The sequence below is a fragment of the Balaenoptera acutorostrata genome, chromosome 7, assembly GCF_949987535.1.
Source record: "Balaenoptera acutorostrata chromosome 7, mBalAcu1.1, whole genome shotgun sequence".
NCBI classification, from domain to species: Eukaryota; Metazoa; Chordata; class Mammalia; order Artiodactyla; family Balaenopteridae; genus Balaenoptera; species Balaenoptera acutorostrata.
Genome location: NC_080070.1, coordinates 35,949,103 through 35,968,585, shown reverse-complemented (window position 1 = coordinate 35,968,585; position 19,483 = coordinate 35,949,103). Strand labels below are relative to the sequence as shown.

The 19,483-nt window shown below is 40.8% G+C and overlaps 1 protein-coding gene across 4 annotated transcripts in view; it reads left to right on the top strand.

Moving 5' to 3' along the window:
• The first annotated feature begins 4,594 nt into the window (after window positions 1-4,594).
• MDFIC (MyoD family inhibitor domain containing) overlaps window positions 4,595-19,483 on the top strand; it is a 107,075-nt gene continuing 92,186 nt past the window's right edge. The window contains exons 1-2 of one of the 4 annotated variants that reach the window (XM_057550227.1): window positions 4,595-4,882; window positions 5,453-5,641. In XM_057550227.1, the coding sequence (XP_057406210.1) occupies window positions 5,557-5,641 (85 nt within the window). In that variant the 5' untranslated portion in view covers window positions 4,595-4,882; window positions 5,453-5,556. Of the gene's footprint in view, window positions 5,171-5,452; window positions 5,642-19,483 lie in introns of all 4 variants that reach the window. The other 3 variants (XM_057550226.1, XM_057550224.1, XM_057550225.1) reach the window with 3 other exon arrangements.

Below are 19,483 nucleotides of genomic sequence, written 5' to 3'. Positions count from 1 at the left end.
CTGAGTTGAATTCACAAAGGCATTGTTATGACGTGTTTATTTCCCTGTATCTTCTCTGTCTGTCAGCTGTCATTTCTTCTGCTGTCACTTTTTTCTGACCTAATAGCTCCCTGAGCTAATCTCTTTTCCTCAAAGCCCCTGCGCCCTAAATCTTCTGTGAGGTAAAACAATAGAAAATAAAGTTTGTTGAAAAGTATATGTGCACCAAAAAAAATGAGTAGAGTTTGAGAAAGTCGATGGCCATTGTGTTGGCATTATGTGAAGGTCATGGAGGTTACCTGAGGGTACTAAGAGACTCAGTTTGTATGTTTGTATGTCCTTGGGTTTGGGGATTGCTAAAGTCATGTTTCTACCTAAATGAGGTAGGTATATATGTTTTGTAAAAAAACTAACCTTGGTACAATCTGGGTGAATGTACTGACTGAATGTACCTTAAATGATATAAAGCATTTAAATCATTTTTTAACCAAGTAAGCAGTAAAATACTTTTAAGCGTGAACCCCTAATTTATATTTATTTATAAATTATACATACTTTTGTACTAATACTTTGTATAAGTTTTAAAACATACTTGAGAATTGAAATGACAAATGATGACATAAAAACAAATATAAATACTCATTCTACTGTTTCCTCCTCACATTCCAGAGAATTGTCCTGTCTACCCCCTGGGAAGTATGCACAATAGCACACCCCAGTTGTAGACCTCTGCTTAGATAACTATGCAAAGATACTAACTTCGACGTTTGCTAGGCAGATAGGTCTCTACCCAACTGAAAAGTAACTTAGCTGCTTTTCAAGACATTAAATCAAACTAAAAAAAAAAATCTCCAGAAACTAACATGTGGCCTAGAATATAATAGGTGCACAATAACTGTTTGAATGTTGACTGGGTGATGAAGATGTGGTAGTCCACAAGGATGCTTTATAAATCCTTTTAATTAGTTCATTTCATTTGCTTAGCTCATGTCAGATCTCTTTCACAACGTGTTTACGTATCATTACATCATCATCAGTGTGTACATCACTAGGCAGGAATGGTTGTAAGGCACATTGGGATTTCAGTGGCAGAGGGCTTTGAGCCAGGGCTAGGGTATTTAATTGTAAAGGAAGACTGGTCCCCAGGGAAGGTTTCCATCTATCAAGATGACTATAGTTTGAGACATGATCAAATCCGGTTTAATCAGGACCATCAGGTGATACACCTGGGGCATCTGGGCTGGTGGAGGGGCACAGGCAGTAGTGGTACTAAATAATGGTGATTCTCGAAGCTAGTCAGATAAAAGTATTATCGCATTGAGAACGGTTTGGAGAAACGGAGAGGGGCCAGTAAGGACACATTTGGATTGAGTTTCAGGGCATAGCTGTGTTTTAGGCCTTCTCTTCTTACACAGCATGCTCACCTTGGGTACTCATGACCTCCTTGCCAGTAAATACCATCTATGCGCTTGTATTCCAGACACCTATCCAGCAGCCCACTGGATGGTTCCAATTAGCCACTTCACAGGTTTCTCAGACACTACATCATCCACATGACTAACTCAGCAGCTTTTCCCCAAACCTGCTTCTCCTGAATGTTTCCATCTCTGTAGGTAGTATTACCCCCATCCATCAAGATGCAGAAAACTGGAAGTCACCCTTGATTCCTCTAGCTTCCTTATCCTTTATCTCAGCCTATTTGGCTCCATTCCCACTTCTATCATCATCCCTTGCCTCCTAATCGGACTTCCAAGCTCCAATCTCAGTGCCTCCAAATCATTTTACATATTATACCAGAGTGGCTTTTGTAAATAGAAATTTGGAAAATATATCCTCCTTGTTCAAAGTTGCTAAGACCTCTTCTCTTCATCTTCCATCTCTCTCCCCCTCGCATTGGGTTATCCTCTTATACTGAACTTCTCTCAGTTCTTCATTGATGCTAGGCCGCCCTCAAACCTCTGCACTTCCACCCACACTGCCTAGACTGGTCTTTTCTCTCATCAATTTCTTCTTCTGCTTCCAGGAGAGACATAACTTTTTCCAGAAACTTTTCCCTGATTCCTAGACCAGACTGTATCTCCCTGTGAAAAAGAATTATCATGGCATTCCAGAACTTTCCCTGCCATCCCATTCAGCGACTGTTAAGTGGTTGTGTGTCCATATTTCCTTCTAGACTGAGTTCCATGAAGGCAATGGCCATGTTGATCATCTTCACTGCTCCATCCCCAGCACTCATGACAGTGCCTCCCACTTCCATACATATTTGTTGAATAAAAGAACGAGAGGATGAGGGCACTGGAGTGCTCTTCAGGAACCGAGCTAAGTGATGAGTCAGAAAGACTGAAATACAGCAAGGGATGGGGTAAATGGACAGCCTGGGGAACACTTAGGAGCCCCCACTTAATTGCTGGTATATCAAATACTAAGCTTATGGACTTCTAGGTGCTCCTAGAAGGAAGACCTGAGTTTACCTAAAGACACAAGATAGGCTTTCAGTCAGACAGACTTGAGCTATAAATCCTAGCAGTGTAATCCTGGCAAGGTACTGGTAGGGCTGATGTCAGAAGTCTTTGAGATAATTTGTGTAAAGTATAGATTGCACATGTATACCAGGCATGGTTACCTGGTATTCTCATGTGGCTCCTGTGATATAGGCATTATGCCATGTTCAGCACTACCCATCAAAATGCTTCTGCTGAATAATAATAATAGTTAATATTTTTGAGTACCTTTCCTCATAGCTGATATTCTTCTGAAAATTATCTTATTTGGTCCTTATGGGACCCTGTGAAGAGTTTCTTTTATCATTCTCACTTACGAAGCAACCAAGGCATAGAGAGATTGACTGACTTGCTCAAAGTTTTGCTGAGCAAGATAAAGCATTTGACTATCTTGGTGATTCTACCACACAGTCTCTCATTTGTTCCTAATATTTTTATTTGAATCTTATTTCTTCACTGTCAAAGAGTAAGATGTTTACATTTAATTCAAGGAGTATTTATTGAATCACCTACCATGTGTGCAACATTAAGTACTGTGTGAAATTAAATTAACAAATATTTACCACTGACTATGACTTTCTAGAAGAGTGCTGTAATTTCCTAAATATTCGTGGAGTTTAACATCTTAGTGAGGGTACATTTTTTAAAAAGGCAAGGCAATATATAAAATAGGGATAAAATAGTATCTAGGCGTGAAGCTTCCTCAAATGTTTGCTCTCTAATGGTAATGCAGTTGCCCTCAGAATTGATCTGTTTTCATCAAGCAGATTCCAGATAGTTCAGGCCCCCAGACAAGTTTTCAGAGAGTTAAGGCACTTTTATACACCATTCCCGAAATCGCTAAATTTAAAAAAAAAAAATGGCATTTGTTAGTCACAGGTCGTTGGGCAAAATGTCATTCGTCTTTTGGGGCAGAACATGGTCTGAATAACTGTCAGCAGAAACTTCAAAGGCTGTGTTTTTCAGGTTTAATTGAAAGTAAGTTTGGTTGCACCAATTCTTTAAAGGTAAGAAATAGGACTTCTCAGTCAATTGGAATCAATTCCAGTTGGTTTTTTGAAGAGATGCAATTCTTGGGATATTATTGATACCCCTAGAAGGAAGATGTATCCAATGTACATTTTCTCCAATTTTGAGAACATTACTGTCATTACTCTTTTTAAAAATTAATTGATTAATTAATTTTAATTAATCAATTAATTTATTTATTTTTGGCTGTGTTGGGTTTTCGTTTCTGTGCGAGGGCTTTCTCTAGTTGCGGCAAGCGGGGGCCACTCTTCATCGCGGTGCGCGGGCCTCTCACTATCACGGCCTCTCTTGTTGCGGAGCACAGGCTCCAGATGCGCAGGCTCAGTAGTTGTGGCTCACGGGCCTAGTTGCTTCGCGGCATGTGGGATCTTCCCAGACCAGGGCTCGGACCCGTGTCCCCTGCATTAGCAGGCAGATTCTCAACCACTGCGCCACCAGGGAAGCCCACTGACATTATTCTTGTCCTAGAAAGTCAGAGAATGAGTTTGTTCTAGCTTTCTACAAATTTTGCATTTCATTCACAATGAAATAAAGAGCAAAAGTTATCTGAAATACTTTACATCTGCAAATTATTTTATACTTGTTATTCTTGGCTCATCAGATTAAATTGCAATCGGAACATCTCCTTTATAAATGGAGAGCTGATCAGCTTTTTACTTCCCACCACAAGTTTATCTCACCACAGAAGTCATCTGTGGAGGAGGCATTCCGCCTGTAACAGGCTGGGCCTGAGGCCCTGGGCCAGCGCATCCTCAAGCGTGTCACGCTTGCCTGCCTGGACGCCTCCAGGGTCTTCATGCAACTGCAAAAAGTTTTTCCTTATCCGGGATCCTGTTTGACCAATACAAAGAAAGAAAGAACTGAAAAACAGAATAAAGGTTACTTTAGAGTCAGAGATGAAGAGATTAAACACTGAGCTAGGGGTCAAGGTTTCAAAACCACCCTGACTGTATTCCCCCAGGAAAGTCTGATACTTTTTTCGTCTTGCATTGTTCACCCTAAAGGCTTCTGCTTTCCTCAGGGCACCCCCAGAATGTCAGTGGGTCTGAGGCAGGGCTGGGAAGAGGAGTAGGGAGAGGGGATGCGGTGACTCTCTGGGTGGGGGGCGCTCTGGGGCAGCCAGGGAAGAGCCAGCTCCCTCCTTTCCCGCCCCGGGCGGCGTCCCCCCTGCCTCCCATCCTCCCCAGCGCCGGCCCTGTAGGGCTTTGGCCTCCTGACCCAGACAGAGCCGGGCGCTAGGGAGCCTGCGGCCGAGCCCGGGTCGCGCCGCCCCCAGCCTCGGGGCCGAGAGCCAAGAGTTCGAGGCCTCCCCGATCCGGATATGATGAAAAGGAGCCACAGAGGGAGAAGAGTTTCTGGAGTATAGGCGCGCTGTAAGGGGGAAAGAGAGGCAGAGGGGAAAGAGTCCCCCTCGGAGGGGAGCCAGCGGGGCTGAGCTGGCTGGAAAGAGGAGGCGGAGAGCGCCGAGCGAGAGGAGCGGCGGCCGCCGCCGTTGCCGCCACTGTGGTGTACGCTGAGCGGGCGGGAGGAGGGGAGGGACACCCAGGGGTGGCCGCCGTCGGGCCAGCGCGACCCACGGCCCCTGCCGGAGCCTCGCTAGCTTTCCGAGGCGGAAGAGGAGGAGGAGGAAGGGGCTTTGAGTGAGTTGGGGGGATGCCGAGGTAGGTGGCGGTGCCCCGGGCGGGAGGAGGATGGGTTCTGATCCCAAATCCGATCTCCCTTCCAGCCTCTCCCCCTTGGGTCCCCCCGCCCCACTTCGACCCCCTTCGACCCCCTAGGACTCACTGCTGTCAACTTGCTGGGTAACAGTTTTCCTCCCGGGTTTCAAGTCAAAACTTCCCCGGGGTGGGGTTTGGGGGAGGGAAGCAGAGGGGGAGGGAATGTCCTGCAGGGGTGGTGTGCTCTTCTCTCAAAACACTTTTTTTTTTTTTAATCCCCGCCAGGAGCGGTCAGTTGCCTGCACCCAACATCTCCGAGCCCTTAGTGCGTCCGCCCCGCAGGGCGGCGAGCTAGGCGGAGGCGCGGCGAGGGCTCCGTGAAGCGGCCCATGTCCGGCGCGGGTGAAGCCCCCGCTCCCGGGCCCCAGCTCGGGGCCGAGGCGGGCGGTGGCCGGCTGGGCGCCGCGGCCCAGGGTGAGTGTCGCTTGCACGTTGCAAGCTCCTTTGTCATTGTTGCATTTTAAAATGTGTTCGCACATTTGCTGCTTGGGGTCTGTGTGTGGGGAATCGGTGCGAGGACCGAGCCAACCTCGTCCTTGTGAACTTTTGCATAGTTAGCATTACTCGAGCAAGTTCTCCAGCATTGCAGCCCTAGATCAACAACCGGATAAGAGGGCGGGATCCGTTGGTCCCTCCACTCCCCCCTTCCTTTGGCTGCGGAGAAACAGGATGACAGGATCGCTTCTTTCTTAAGCATATGCATTTCAGGGCCTAAGACCCGACAGTGTGGGCTCTGAAGCATTTCCCCACTACTTCTCTTCAGTTCCGTGCCTTCATCAGATCAAGGACTGCCGCAGCTTTCTGAACAAGCCTGCACTCTCCCTTCATCTTTCTGTTTCTTGTGGGCTCGTCTGCAACTCTGATAATCCAGGTTTCTGTGACCAATTGCTTTGGGATGGCTCATGCATACGTTTTCCATAACTGTTTTTGTTTTGAAATACACAGGCTTCAAAAGAAATGCTTTTCAAGAATGAATTAGCTCTTTGTGTTCTTCCAAAGCGTAAACACATTCAGCCTGTAAAGAAAATACTTCTGTTTCTGGGAAAATTCCACTGTAAGCTTATTAACAAGTCAAACAGTGTCTTTTTTTCTCTTGAAGGTAACATACTTCAGGTTTTCATTGGTGACAGAGAGCAGGGATCTTAATCTCCTGATGTATTTTCCTCTTAGGGTGGTTCTGATTTAAAGAGTTCTGACACTGATACAAACTAAATAATTTTCCAGGGCTCCAAAACCTAGTTTACTTTTTCTCTTGATTTTAAGCCTATCTGATACACGCCCCCCGCCCCCGCCCCCTTTAGCAATAATGTAATGAGCTTCTTGGGATTCTTTTTGTTAAGGCAGTAAAGAGTGGAAAAGAAGAAGTTAATGTCGAACCCACAGTAGGTAAAAGCAGAAAACATCCATGGCTAAATTAAAATGTGGCATTCAAGGGCTGTTAAATTGAATTATCATTGGTTTTTTTTTTTTTTTTGCTTCTAAACAGTGAGTCATATTTTCTAAACAGAGAAAATCAGAAAATCAGAACTAGAATGATAAACACGTTTTCCCAGAAGCAGCCCATGTTCCTCACACTGTATTGCCAAGGCAATCATTTTCTTGTCATTAGGCATGCCCTCAGTAGTCATATCAACTCCTTGATGGGATGTTTAGGTTCACACTTGAGGTGTTCATCACTATTGTTAACAAATGCTTATGTCAAAAATCAACCTCAAACACACTAGAAAAACGATTTAGAACTAGTGATATCTACAATGTCCAACTTTAATAATACACATTTTTAAAGTCAGTAGAAGCTGCAGTGATAATGCACTGTACAGATGTAATGCTGTAAGGTATCACATGATCTGACTTTAAGAAACCAGCATCTAGAATGGTCTGAAGGAGAATGTGGACTGCATACAACACATTATCAGTGTGGAAACTCTTGGGTTATGTTTTACCTGAAAATTGACTTAACCTCAGCAACATTTTTTTTTTTAGTAGTTTAACTTTGACTCACCACATCCTCTAAGTGGGCATCAATTTAATTGTAAATGTAATATAAAGTTAAGTTTTTAAAAAAGAAAATCCTCAGAATCTTGTTAAAAGATTGTGTCTCGAACAAGCAGATTTCATAAGTTGAAAGAAAAAATGTTTTGGAGCAAGTGGGTAGGGAGAAAGCTTCAAGATGTAGCTGCCATGGTTAGGGTGGTTTTATTGGTAAAGACGTTAGCGAAGAACCTTTGCCCGCAAGCCACTCTCCTCTTAAGCTCTTCCTCGAGTTCTTTCATCCTCATCCTTCTGTCCTTGGGTTATTGATCACCTTTTCAGAATAATAGTTGAATAGTACTCTGGTAAGATAAGGCTGCTTGGTTAATAGAAACCTAATTTTAAAATTTTATATATTAAAATCAGTGAGAAAAATGGAATGCTCTATGAAAGTTAACAGAAAATGTCTTTTCATGAAGGGGAAGGATAACATCAAGTCTTCCGCTGTGAACAAAGCACAATATATATGTGTATTAATATGTATGTGCATATATATACATATTATATCACATAAAGACATACGATATAATCTATACATATATTACTGTGTTGTGATGCACTATCTGTACTACTAACCAAAGGCATAGAAAGTTAAAGATGAAAGTAATTTTAGGGGGGTCTCTAGTCTGAACTCCCCATCAAATCTAGAATTTCTTTCTACATTCTTTCAGGTGGTTAGTTAAGACACCTACAGTGTAATGCATTCTCCTTATCAGCATTCATAGTTATGAAAGTTTTTCATATTGAGAGCATAGCTCTCTCTCTTTACAGCTTCTCCCCTTTGGCTGTGATTCTGCAAGCACAACTCTGTTGCTCTGAAAGCATTAAAAGTCTTATTTGTGCATTCTGAAAATTGTTACAGATCAAGGACTTAAGCTCATATGCCCCAGGCTGTCAGAAGGAACCAGCATGGGTGTGGGAAGGCAGGGAGCAGTGGGGACTGTGGCCTACTGTAGAGCTCAGGCCCAGGAGACGGTACTTCTCAGCTCCAGCTCATTGTTGCCATTTGGGTTAATATCTTCCGGTATTTCAAGAGATACTGGAAATACGGATTTTTATGTATCATTGCTCCCTTTTAAAAAGTTGGCAACTAATTAAATTCAATTTTTATCCAGGCCAAACAAAACAACCACACCTGCAGGCTGGAAATGGCCTGTATGCAGCTGATTTGTGATCTCTATTATAGAAAATAGAAAGTAAACCTGTGATTTAAAACTATTTCCCTGTTTATGACAAACTTGTGAAAGATTGACTTGATCTGCCTTCTCAAGCAAAGTACCTGTATAAGTGTCTCGATAAGTGAAGGACAATTTGGGCCAAACTTATTTTTGTTTTAAGAGAGAATGGATCTTGTATATGGGGTTCACCTAATTCTCATTTTTTTCTTTTTTGGATCAAGCATCTTAAAATTCATTGTGTTATCAACCCTGATAGGTATTTGCTTTTTTGTGCAAAAGTTATTAGAATCCATGTGGTCGAAAGAGCCTTTTAATTAAGTGCGTCCATATTTGTGACTTGTAACTAGAAGGTTCTTTAGAAATAACTTAGTCTAACTGGCTCACTTTCTAGAAGGGATGTCCAAAGACTTTAAGTGACTTGCCCAAGGTCTCATACACAGTAGAAATCAGGGTGTTTCGTGGTAAATGTGGTTGAAGCAGAGAATGAATACAGCTTTTTTCCTGTGGATGGATGAATTGAAGATAATCAGCTTTGGATACTGCGAATCGCTTGAGCCTGTTCCGGCCCCTGCAGCCCCCCTCCCTCCCCCATTGCATTTGCCAAGATTTAGACTGTTGGACTGTGTGCTGGAATATTCTTTAATGTGATAATGTGTGATTTAATGCACTCTTCTCTCTTGGGGGAGTCCTCTGAGACTATTAGGCGGACTTTTCATAGCAGGATGCAAAATGCCAGTAAAGTTAATTAAAAATAATTTAAAATAGAAGCTAGGGAGAAGATGTTCAAGTTGAAATTACACAAGAAGAGCTTTGACTTAGAAGCTTAGCTGATTTGTCAGGAATTTATAGTGGCTAATCAGGTTTCCTGTATGGGAAGCCTGTTTATTTCAATTATACCACGTATGCTCGTAATATCCATATTCTTCAACTTTTATCATATCGTTTTACCCTTTTGATTAAGAATGGCATTTCTCAAAGTGTGTCATCTTTGGGCAGCTTCTATCTCTGGTCCTCAATCGGGGACGATAGTGCCTTCCAGGAGACATTTGGCAACCTCTCAAGACGTGTTTGGTGGTCGTAACAGGGGTGGGGTGGCTACTCTGGGGATGTAGTGGGTGGAGGCCGGGGATAACGCTAAACATCTGACAGTGCACAGGACAGGGCAGCCCCTCGCAACAAAGAATTATCTGGCCCAGAATGTCGATGGTGTTGCCGTGCTATCCTAGTCTCTCAAGGCTACTGACATCTTTGGCTCCACTCCAGAGTTGCAGAATCAGCATCTTGAGAGTAAGACTCAAGAATCTGCATTTTTAACAAGCTCCAGGTGCTCTTTATCTCTAGTTGAGAATCATTGTTTTTAGAGGCTTTTATCTGTAGAAAGACATGCTATATATGTATATTTGGTAGAAAGCCTTAAAAAAATCTTGAGGAAAGTCCCCTTTTCAAATTCCAGACTTTAAATCATATCACTCCACGTGTACCATCTCTTAGAGCTCGCCAGCATTTTTATCCCGTATCCCAATTAAGAAAACTAGGCCTGAGTATTCATCCTCAAAAAAGTTTCCTGTCAAGATTATATGTACTATAGTACAAATATATTGTGAATATTAGAAAAGAAATATATGAATAAAAATTTAAAAGGATGAGATAAAAATAAGTAAATAAATAGATCTTTTAATACTTTCTTCTGCCACCTCAGTAGATATTTTTGTCCCACCACCCTACACTTATCTCTGGGGATCCCAGCATTATGCAATAATAAGGAAAGAAGTCTCTAATTTGCATGTGAGCTGTATTCACTTGTCAATTGGATTTTTGGAATCTGAATTATCTTTTCTCATAGACACAGAACGATAAGTTATGTTTACCTCCATAAGCTCAAAAGATTGTTGAAAATTTTATTACATTTTATATATTTACAATGATAAATTGTAGAGAACATACTCTTATGATTCTGGCAACCACATACAAATAACCAAGAACAAAATTGAGTGAAACATTTTGAATACAGATGCTTGAGAAAGAACAGGCTTAACTGGAAAACTATAAGGAAACTTGTCTAGATTTGGAAGAGGATTTGGGGGCATTTTCAAGCACCTTGGACTTTATATTCCCAATTCTTTTTTTATGCCTAAAGGAACTCATGTTCATTTTACAAGTTTAGTTAGAGAAGTGCAAGCCTTACCAGCTAGGCATAGTCATTTTCCCTCTGCTAAGTAAAAGAATCAAATGCGTAAGAGGAGGATGTAACTGGGAAAAAAACTAAGAGGGGAGGGAGGAAGGAAGTGGTTAAAAAAAGGTACGACTAAAAAGCGTTTGGAGAGGTTGAAGTGTTTGAGTTGAGAACTGCGATTAAAGCTCTAAGGGATAGCATGGTATGAACTGAGCTGGAGGGGACCATGTTAACAAACAAGACGGTGGCACAAAATCTTGAGAGAGGGAGCACTGCTTACCTTGAAGTAGGGCCCTAGTGTATATTTGTGGAATAAACGATTGGGTAAATGGAGGGCTTGATTGCTGTCCAGAACAAGTGTGAGTCATGGCAGCAAAAGGCAATGAACAGCATCGGTTTGGGGGTCAGGGTGGAGGATGGGACTAGGGAAAGCTTTTATATGTTTGTGTTTATAATTCAGGATACTTGTATAGAGGATAAATTTTTTTTAAAATTATTTATTTATTTATTTATGGCTGTGTTGGGTCTTCGTTTCTGTGCGAGGGCTTTCTCTAGTTGCGGCAAATGGGGGCCACTCTTCATCGCGGTGCGCGGGCCTCTCACTATCGCGGCCCCTCCCGTTGCGGGGCACAGGCTCCAGATGCGCAGGCTCAGTAGTTGTGGCTCACGGGCTTAGTTGCTCCGCGGCATGTGGGATCTTCCCAGACCAGGGTTCGAACCCGTGTCCCCTGCATTAGCAGGCAGATTCTCAACCACTGCGCCACCAGGGAAGCCCGAGGATAAATTTTTAATACCGATTTTCATCTCTACCATAGCCTTTTTGTTTGTCTTCACATTGTTTATTTCTGCCTTACTCAGGTGCTCTGTGAATGTTCCATCATATACATATATCTATATATAGATATATGTATATGATGCTATATGACAGATACAGAGAGAAATAGATTGACGAATGAAATCTGGGACTTGCAGGGTGATGGGAGAAATAAATAAGTTTACACATACCTATAATATAAGGTAGATGGAAAGGTTATAACAGAGGCACAAAGAAAATAAAGGCAGAACATGGGAGGGAGAAAGCATCTCTAGCTGGGGCATTTGGAAAAACCTCAAAGAAAACTTTTGATTTGAGTTGGACTAAGAAGTATAGTCAAACTTGCCTTTGTGGACATGGATGTGAAAAGGAAGACTTGGAAGGGACTGTTACAGAATGTGGAGGACTTCACTAAGACCATTGTGTGAGCTGTATTAAGGAGCTGAGAAAAAGGTAAAGTTGTAAAGATAAGCTAAAGTAATTTTGAGGAGGGCCCTGATTTTCCTGCTGAGGAATTTGTATCTCCTTTCTGTAGGCAATAGAGCCATTGAAAGTTCTTGATAAGGGTAAGGATAGGACCAAATTGGTGTTTTTAGGAAAATAAATCTGGTGGCAGTTCAAAGGATGATTTTGGAGGGAGAGGCAAGAGTGAAGGCAGTGATTTTCCAGGAGGCTATTATAATAGCCTGGCAAAAGATAAGAGGACCTAGGGCAGTACCAGTGGGAGTAGAATTGAGAATATGGATTTAAGAATGATAGCAAAAGTAGGATAGAGCTCTATCTTGCTGTGAGAAATTGTTCAGGGCATTGATTTTTACTTATTCATTTTTTTTTTTTAAAGTATAGTAGTTTTTTTTTTTAAATTTAATTTATTCATTTATTTATTTATTTTTGGCTGTGTTGGGTCCTCGTTTCTGTGCGAGGGCTCTCTCGTTGCGGCAAGCGGGGCCACTCTTCATCACCGTGCAGGGGCCTCTCACTGTCGCGGCCTCTCTTGTTGCGGACCACAGGCTCCAGACGTGCAGGCTCAGCAGTTGTGGCTCACGGCCCTAGTTGCTCCGTGGCATGTGGGATCTTCCCAGACCAGGGTTTGAACCCGTGTCCCCTGCATTGGCAGGCAGATTCTCAACCACTGTGCCACCAGGGAAGCCCACTTATTCATTTTTGAATCTCCTAAAACCAGGCACAGTGTCCAAATTTTGTTCAATGGAATTGATGTGGTTGGGCAAAATATTTAATATGGGAGAAGGTGGAAAGGTAGAAATTTAAGGTAATCCACAGTTTTGCTTTTTAGCCTGAGTGGAAACATGGGAGGAGCTGCTGAGTCTTCTTTAGATCATGTTGGTTCCATGGAACTCATCCTTAAGCCAGGACAGCCAGTAGGCCACTGAAAAAGAGAATTTGTTACTAGGAGAGTGGTGAGGGTCAGGCGCACAGACTGAGAGTTCACCACCAAGTAGCTGATGGATGGGCACAAGAACGAGAGAGAGAGGGCTGAAGACAGATTTGGGAGAATGGCTGCCCTTTTGGGAGGAGAAGGAAAAGAATACAGAAAGAGAGTCCATAAGGATTGGTCACAGAAGTGTTAGGTGTTTAGAGGTCATGGAAGATGAGAAGAGTTCTGGTTTGTTAAGGGAGAAGCAGGGGGTATAGAAGGCTCCTTTTGGATGGGCGGATTTTGAGCATGTCCACCACACACTAACGGAAAGAAAGCCAGGGGATAGAGAGAGAAAAGATGAAAGAGCATGGGGGTGGAGCCGTGCTGCAGTGGGTGTTTGTAATTGAAAGAGTAAAATTGTAGGAAGGAAGGAGATGATGAGATCAGTCTTAGGAAAGTTGGGAATGTTCCCCTTTGAGATGGGGATGGGAGAAAAGGATGAGTGATCAACTAGAGAAAATTGCATGTGAGAAAGAGATTATTGAAGGCCTAGATGTTCTCAGCAAAATAGATGTAACATTTGCTGAGAGCAAGGGGTGGGGGGTGTTAGGATGAGTCAGGAAATTTGAGATGTGTAGAAAAGATTGGGAAGAATGAAGAATTCAAGAGGGAGTCAATCTGGGGCAAACAAAAGAACTGCTCAGTAACACTGACGGCTTAACAAAGAATGAACGGCATGAATTTTTAGTGGACACGGTCAGCATGGTTGATTGCCTTTCTCAGCAAGAAGCATTCGGGACCTTGGGAATAGAAGCAGATAGAATGGATTTTTGGAATTAGCGTAGGGTTGGAAGTTGGTAGAATGGAAGCAGTGGAGGGCCTGGGGCAAGGGAGGAGGATTAGGCATGTATGGGAAGAGTGTCTTTGTACCAACTGATCTTGTGTTCCAGGCTGTATGGGGAGCTGGAGAGACCAGCAATGCAATTAGCAGGCTATGATTTCTGGCCAGCAAGAATCATGCCTGTTGGCTTTGTTTGGTCAGTTCACATACAAGGATTTAATATACATAACTGAGTGATCTTTACAGGGCTGCTGGGGAAGCTGTGGTATTTTTGGGTGTGTAAGAGCCTTTCCTGTTTCTTTGAACCTCATTTCCTGGATCTTGGTGAGGTGATTTCATGGAAAGTTCTAATAACAGTGTGCAATTATTTTACTAGCATTATATTTTTATAATAAAAGATTTTGGAGAAAAGGAAACGCATACATTGTCACAGTCTAAAGTTAGGCCATTTGCAAATGGAAAATTAGTTAGAACAACAACAAACAGAGGAGGGAAACAGTTCAACCAAATTGTTTTTCTGAGTCAATGTAATTATTCTACTGTATAAAGGCATGGGATGTGATTTTTATGTTTCTATTCCGAAAAATCTTTACTCAACTTTTATTAAGGGGGGATTGATTCTGCACTGGCTAGAGTCTAGATGTTTGGATAGGTGAACTTTGGTGATTCATTGGAGCAGATAAAGATGCTGCAGCCCTTCCTGCTATCTTAATCAGTCCTGGGTTTTAGATGATTTTCCCTCTCTGTCTTTACCTTTTTCTCTCTGTGTCTCTCTTTTTCCCCCTCCTCTCCCTCTTGCCATTAACACTTTACTGAAGTTACTTAAACTTTTCATATTTTCTTTTGACATTAGCATACACATCCTGAAGGAGGTAAGCTTTTTTACTGTAAGTTTTTGAAACTGAGTTGTATTTTATAGATTCTAATCGCTTAGTTCACTAAGTAGGAACTATGAAGAGTTATTTTAACATTAATTTCGTTTGTGGTTTCTACTTGAAGTCCACTTCTGTTTTCAGATTCACACCCACATGATCTGAAGTAAGATGATTCATATGCGTGTGCCCGATTTTTAAGTAGTTTCAGGAATAAAGTCTGAAATACATTTTCATGCTAGCATATATATTTTATCAAATATATCGACATATTTGAACAGGAAACCCTGTCAACAAATATGTCTTGTGTGGCTACTAGGTAGAAAATCCTGTGACGATTGAAAATGTATAACACATAGTTCTGCCCAGAAGGAATTTGTAAACTAGGTGAGAGAGAGGATGATGTTTACATGTGTGCCAAATTAAATTGTAATCCCTTGTCTAAATATCAATTCAAGATTACGACAAGCACCATGTGACAGATGAGTTTATGGGCAGTTGCCAGCTTACTGGTACAGTTCTGGCTTCTGGAGGTTGAGAGCGAATCTCAGAATAACGAGTCAGTTTTGTCTGGGTTGGGCTGTGAGTGACCCCAGCTGAAGAAGGCACAGTTTGTAGGTCTTCTTGGTTTGGATTATTCAGAGTTGAGCACCAAAAATAAGGCACCTTGTGGTTGAGCAGGTGACAGGCCCTCTGAAGGCAGGTGGCAGAGGGCAAAGGAACCAGCTTCCTCTCTTCACTTTCTCTACTCCAAGAAATGGTCCTCCTACTCTTTTTCATAGGGGATCAGTCTTTAATCTTCTGGGTCTCTATGAATATAGACCTACCCTGTTCTTATTTTTTCCATCACATCATCCAAGCAACCTGTAGGATTTTAGGAAAAATTTCTGAGGGGTTTTACTCTTTATTTCTTACTGAGATACAAGCTGAAATTATGGAGCATGGGAAAGGTGTAGGAGTTTACAACCTTAAAATATGTACAATGTTAAAATAACTATCAGTTTTTCATCCATATGCAAAATGAATTTAATTCTTACTGAGCCAAGGAGTAGCATGTTCAATCTTTATGTTAGAAAAATATTTCTGATTGGAGCAGAAAAAGATGGGAGGCCCTGGTAGTGGGTATGGGCGAGAAAGTAGAGATTTAAGAGAAATTGGGATGCTGTAACTAACAGGATCTGGTAATTGATTGTTGGGGCAGGGGAAATAAGGGGAAAATAGAGAGCTAAAAGTGATTCCGTGAATACCATTGACCAATATACAGACTACAGTTGGAGAAATAGGCGGGGACTGAAGAGAAGTGGTGATGAATTTTGGGAAATGTTAAGTTTGAATTGCTAAAGATATAGTCGTGTAGAGTTGAAACTCCAAATCTACAGGTCAGGGCAGGAATCAGGGTGAAGGTAATGGATCTACAAGTTATCCTCCTGGAGGTGACTGAGACTGTGGAAGTTAATGAGATTGCAGAGGTTGTAAAGCCAAAATGGGTTGGTGGTCTTAAAGGAGAATTTAAAGTAGGCAGTGCCCCAAAGAGATGGTCCAGAAGGTCAGAGGCTGTGTTGGTGAATTAAATGAGAGGCTCCTGGTTTTGTCCTTTAGGAGAATTACCAGAGAGGAAGCATCCCCTGACTTCTAATTCATATCCGTCATTCTAAGTCCAAGAAATCAATTTCAATATACTGCAAATTCTCTTATTATCTTATTTGTGGCTTCACCACTATTTGAAATGCTCTTCTCCATCCTCTCTGATTTATTTCAAGATCAGGCTCAAATCATAGCTTTGAAATGCCTTTACAAATTAAACAACTTCCTTTGGTTCACTTTTGACTTCCATTGGCCTTCCTTCTTGTAATAGTGCCAAATAAAGGTTTATTCCTTAACCAGAGAGATTGGGGCAGAAAGTGTTCTTGATAAAATCACTCAGTTTAACTGAGAAGTAACAGAAAAGTTTTAAAAATTGTGGCACTTAGAATAATGATGATGCTAAAAAACTAAAGATGGGTGTGTACCCTTATTTTAAAAAAGGGGAAGAAGGTAATATCCTCAATTCCTTTTTATATTGTAACAGGGTTAATTGACTGCTGAGTAGAGGAACTGCTATAGATATGGTATCTCTGGATTTCAACAGTCAGTAAGGCAAATTCTTTCATGATAGCTTTTTAGATAAGAGTAAGAAGACTATCGTGCTTATAAAAGTGGATAGAATATGGAAGAGGGAAGATTAGGTTTTGATTGCAAAGAGCAAAATATGATGAATCAGTGAAAATTATAAGTAGATTTTAGACAATTGTGGGGAAGTCTTTGAATAATTAAGGCGTCCTAAGTTGAAGTAAGCTGTCTTCTGAGGCCGTTTCCCTATCCCTGGAAGTATTCATGCCTACTCTCCTTGGCTTATTCCTGGCGATGCTGGATGTTGATTGTTTTCAACTGAATTCATGTTTTCAGGTTGGGCTAAGAGATCTTTATGAGCCCATGTCACTCCAAATTCCGTGAGCCTATGAGAGTTTGGCTTTAATATGAGTATATTTGCTGGTAGAAAGAACACAATTGAACTTGTATCTGAGGAGGCAGGAGTCAGGGGTCAGTTATCCTGAAAATACATTTTTAGGATGAGGAACTTTAGATTTAGATGTAAGAGGTGCAGGAGATTAAGATGACTGAGATAATGTGTCCTGGTCCCCTGTATCACCCTGCCTTTATCTAACCTCCCCACTACTTTTTTTTTTTAATGGAAAGTGTCTAATTCTTTCTCCCCCCATTTATTTAGAGCCCAGATTATTGAGAGATTATTTGCACTACTGCTGCATTTTGCACCTATTCATTTGCGTGTCTGTATTCAATTGCATATTCATGTAATTTTTTTGTAATTGTTTTCCACTTTGCTGTGTATAAAACCTGTTGTTCTCTACCCACCCACAACCTGTAAACTAGTTGAGTCAATGTCATTTTTCTCATTCTTTTGAATCGAAACACCATAAGCTTCTAAATGCGTAAGAAGCCCTTTGAAGGAGTAAATTTAGATTTTGCTCAGAATCTTATTATTTTTCAAAGTAATGGTAATAACAATTAGTTGATTAAGTTGATTTAAGCATTTAATTCATTCAACAAACATAGTATATCTGAGTATATAATAACATAAAATTACGAAATTTTGTGCATATGCTCATTCATCTGTTAAAGATGCTTTGGTTATCTTAATATGTTGTTTTGGACAATGAGATTTTAATCTGTGTTAGAACATTAGGCTAAGCAGGTAGGTTTTGCAGTGTTTCTTAAAGGTCATTAAGCTTGAGGGATTTTTTTTTTTTCCTTTTTTTGTATCAGTGAAGAAGTAAAATTCCAGAGCCTCAGGTCTTCCTGAAAGCTGCCTTATCTTTGGTTTTTAAAGGTTACATTTGGGAAACATTTGTAGATTTCCACATTGTTCTTAGCCTCTGGGAAATAGAGACCCAGATTTTTTTTTTTTTTTTTTTTTTTTTTTTTTACTTTTCCCAGACATTTTAGTCTCAGATTACTTGAGATTTCATAATCCGGAATACACATAGATGATCTGAAATAATGCTGGTATTTGGAAGAGTAAAAATGAAATGGTTTAAAGTTTACAGATAAAGGAGGTATGAATATAGATTGCATAGCAGTAAGAACATACATATTATATAGATTATAAATGATTTATCATAGATTAAAGTCAAATATTTAATTGAAGTAGATCTAACATGCAACAGTCCCAAATTTTAAGCATGAAGAAAGCGGCTAACGCTCCTTTCTATAAGAACTGAGTGAATTGTATACTGATTAAGTTTTATGAGGTTTTATAAGGATATCTGCCAAGGACCATCATTTATATTAGTTCTTCGCAAAGTAAGCATATAAAGTACGGATAACAAGTAGACCAATGTACTTGATGATTGGCTCGTGCATTTACACCTACCTCTGCCTAGTTCAAAAGAACATTTGAGGTAACTTATAAGAGTACATTTTTAAAAAGAGATTCAAACAGAATAATGGGAAGTATGGGTAGCCCAGGAGATCCAAACCTGAGGGAAAATAGAAATGTACAGGTATAACTGTAGGGTCCAACCCGGTTACTCAATTTTGTCTGCAAATTTGAGGCAAAAAGAAAACATTTTTCCCTCATATGATTTTCATTGTCCATAAGGAAAAAAAAATAACATATAGCTTCTCAGAGGAAGGAATAGTTTTCCTTATATTCAGTCTGGAAACAGATTTCTAGCACAGTTTCTTACATAGGGATTACTGAATAGATAGATACTGTCCTCAACAGTATCCCTAAGGTTTTAAAAAGGTGCTTATTTTAATGACACTTAATGTAATACTAATAGCAAGTGTGAATGAGCTCTTATGGTATACCAGACATTCTGCTTTCCAGGCATGGTTTCATTTATTTCCGCATCCACCTTCTGATGTAGGTACTGGTGTTATTCCCATTTTAAAGATTAAGAATCTGACAAAGGTTATGTAATTTGCTCAGGATTCACATAGTTAGTGGTGGACCCAGGCACTCTGATTTTAAATCCTGTGCTCTTAACCATTTCTCCAGTAAAAAGTACAGTTTAAGGATAGTATTTCTGTCCCAGAGAACCTAATGAGAGTCTTTTTATTTATCAGGAAGGATTCAAATATCTGGACTTTTAGGTGACAATACTATCTCTATTTCTTGGAAAACCATGGCATGAACAGTATTGTACATGTTTTAAAAGTTCATTAGTAACTTTGACAAACTCATTTCATCCTCATACAACATTACTAAATTCTTCTGTTCCTCTTATTTGTTAAAACCATTTAACTATTGAGATAATAAATGTGCTTGACTACAAACTGATGGAAAAAAAATCCCTCTTCAATAATTTGAATGATTGTCTTATAGAAGTAAGTTTAAGTTTATTATTTCTACCTACAGTGGGCAGAACTAGAACTAGTTAAAGATCACCTGTCGCTGTATTTGTGC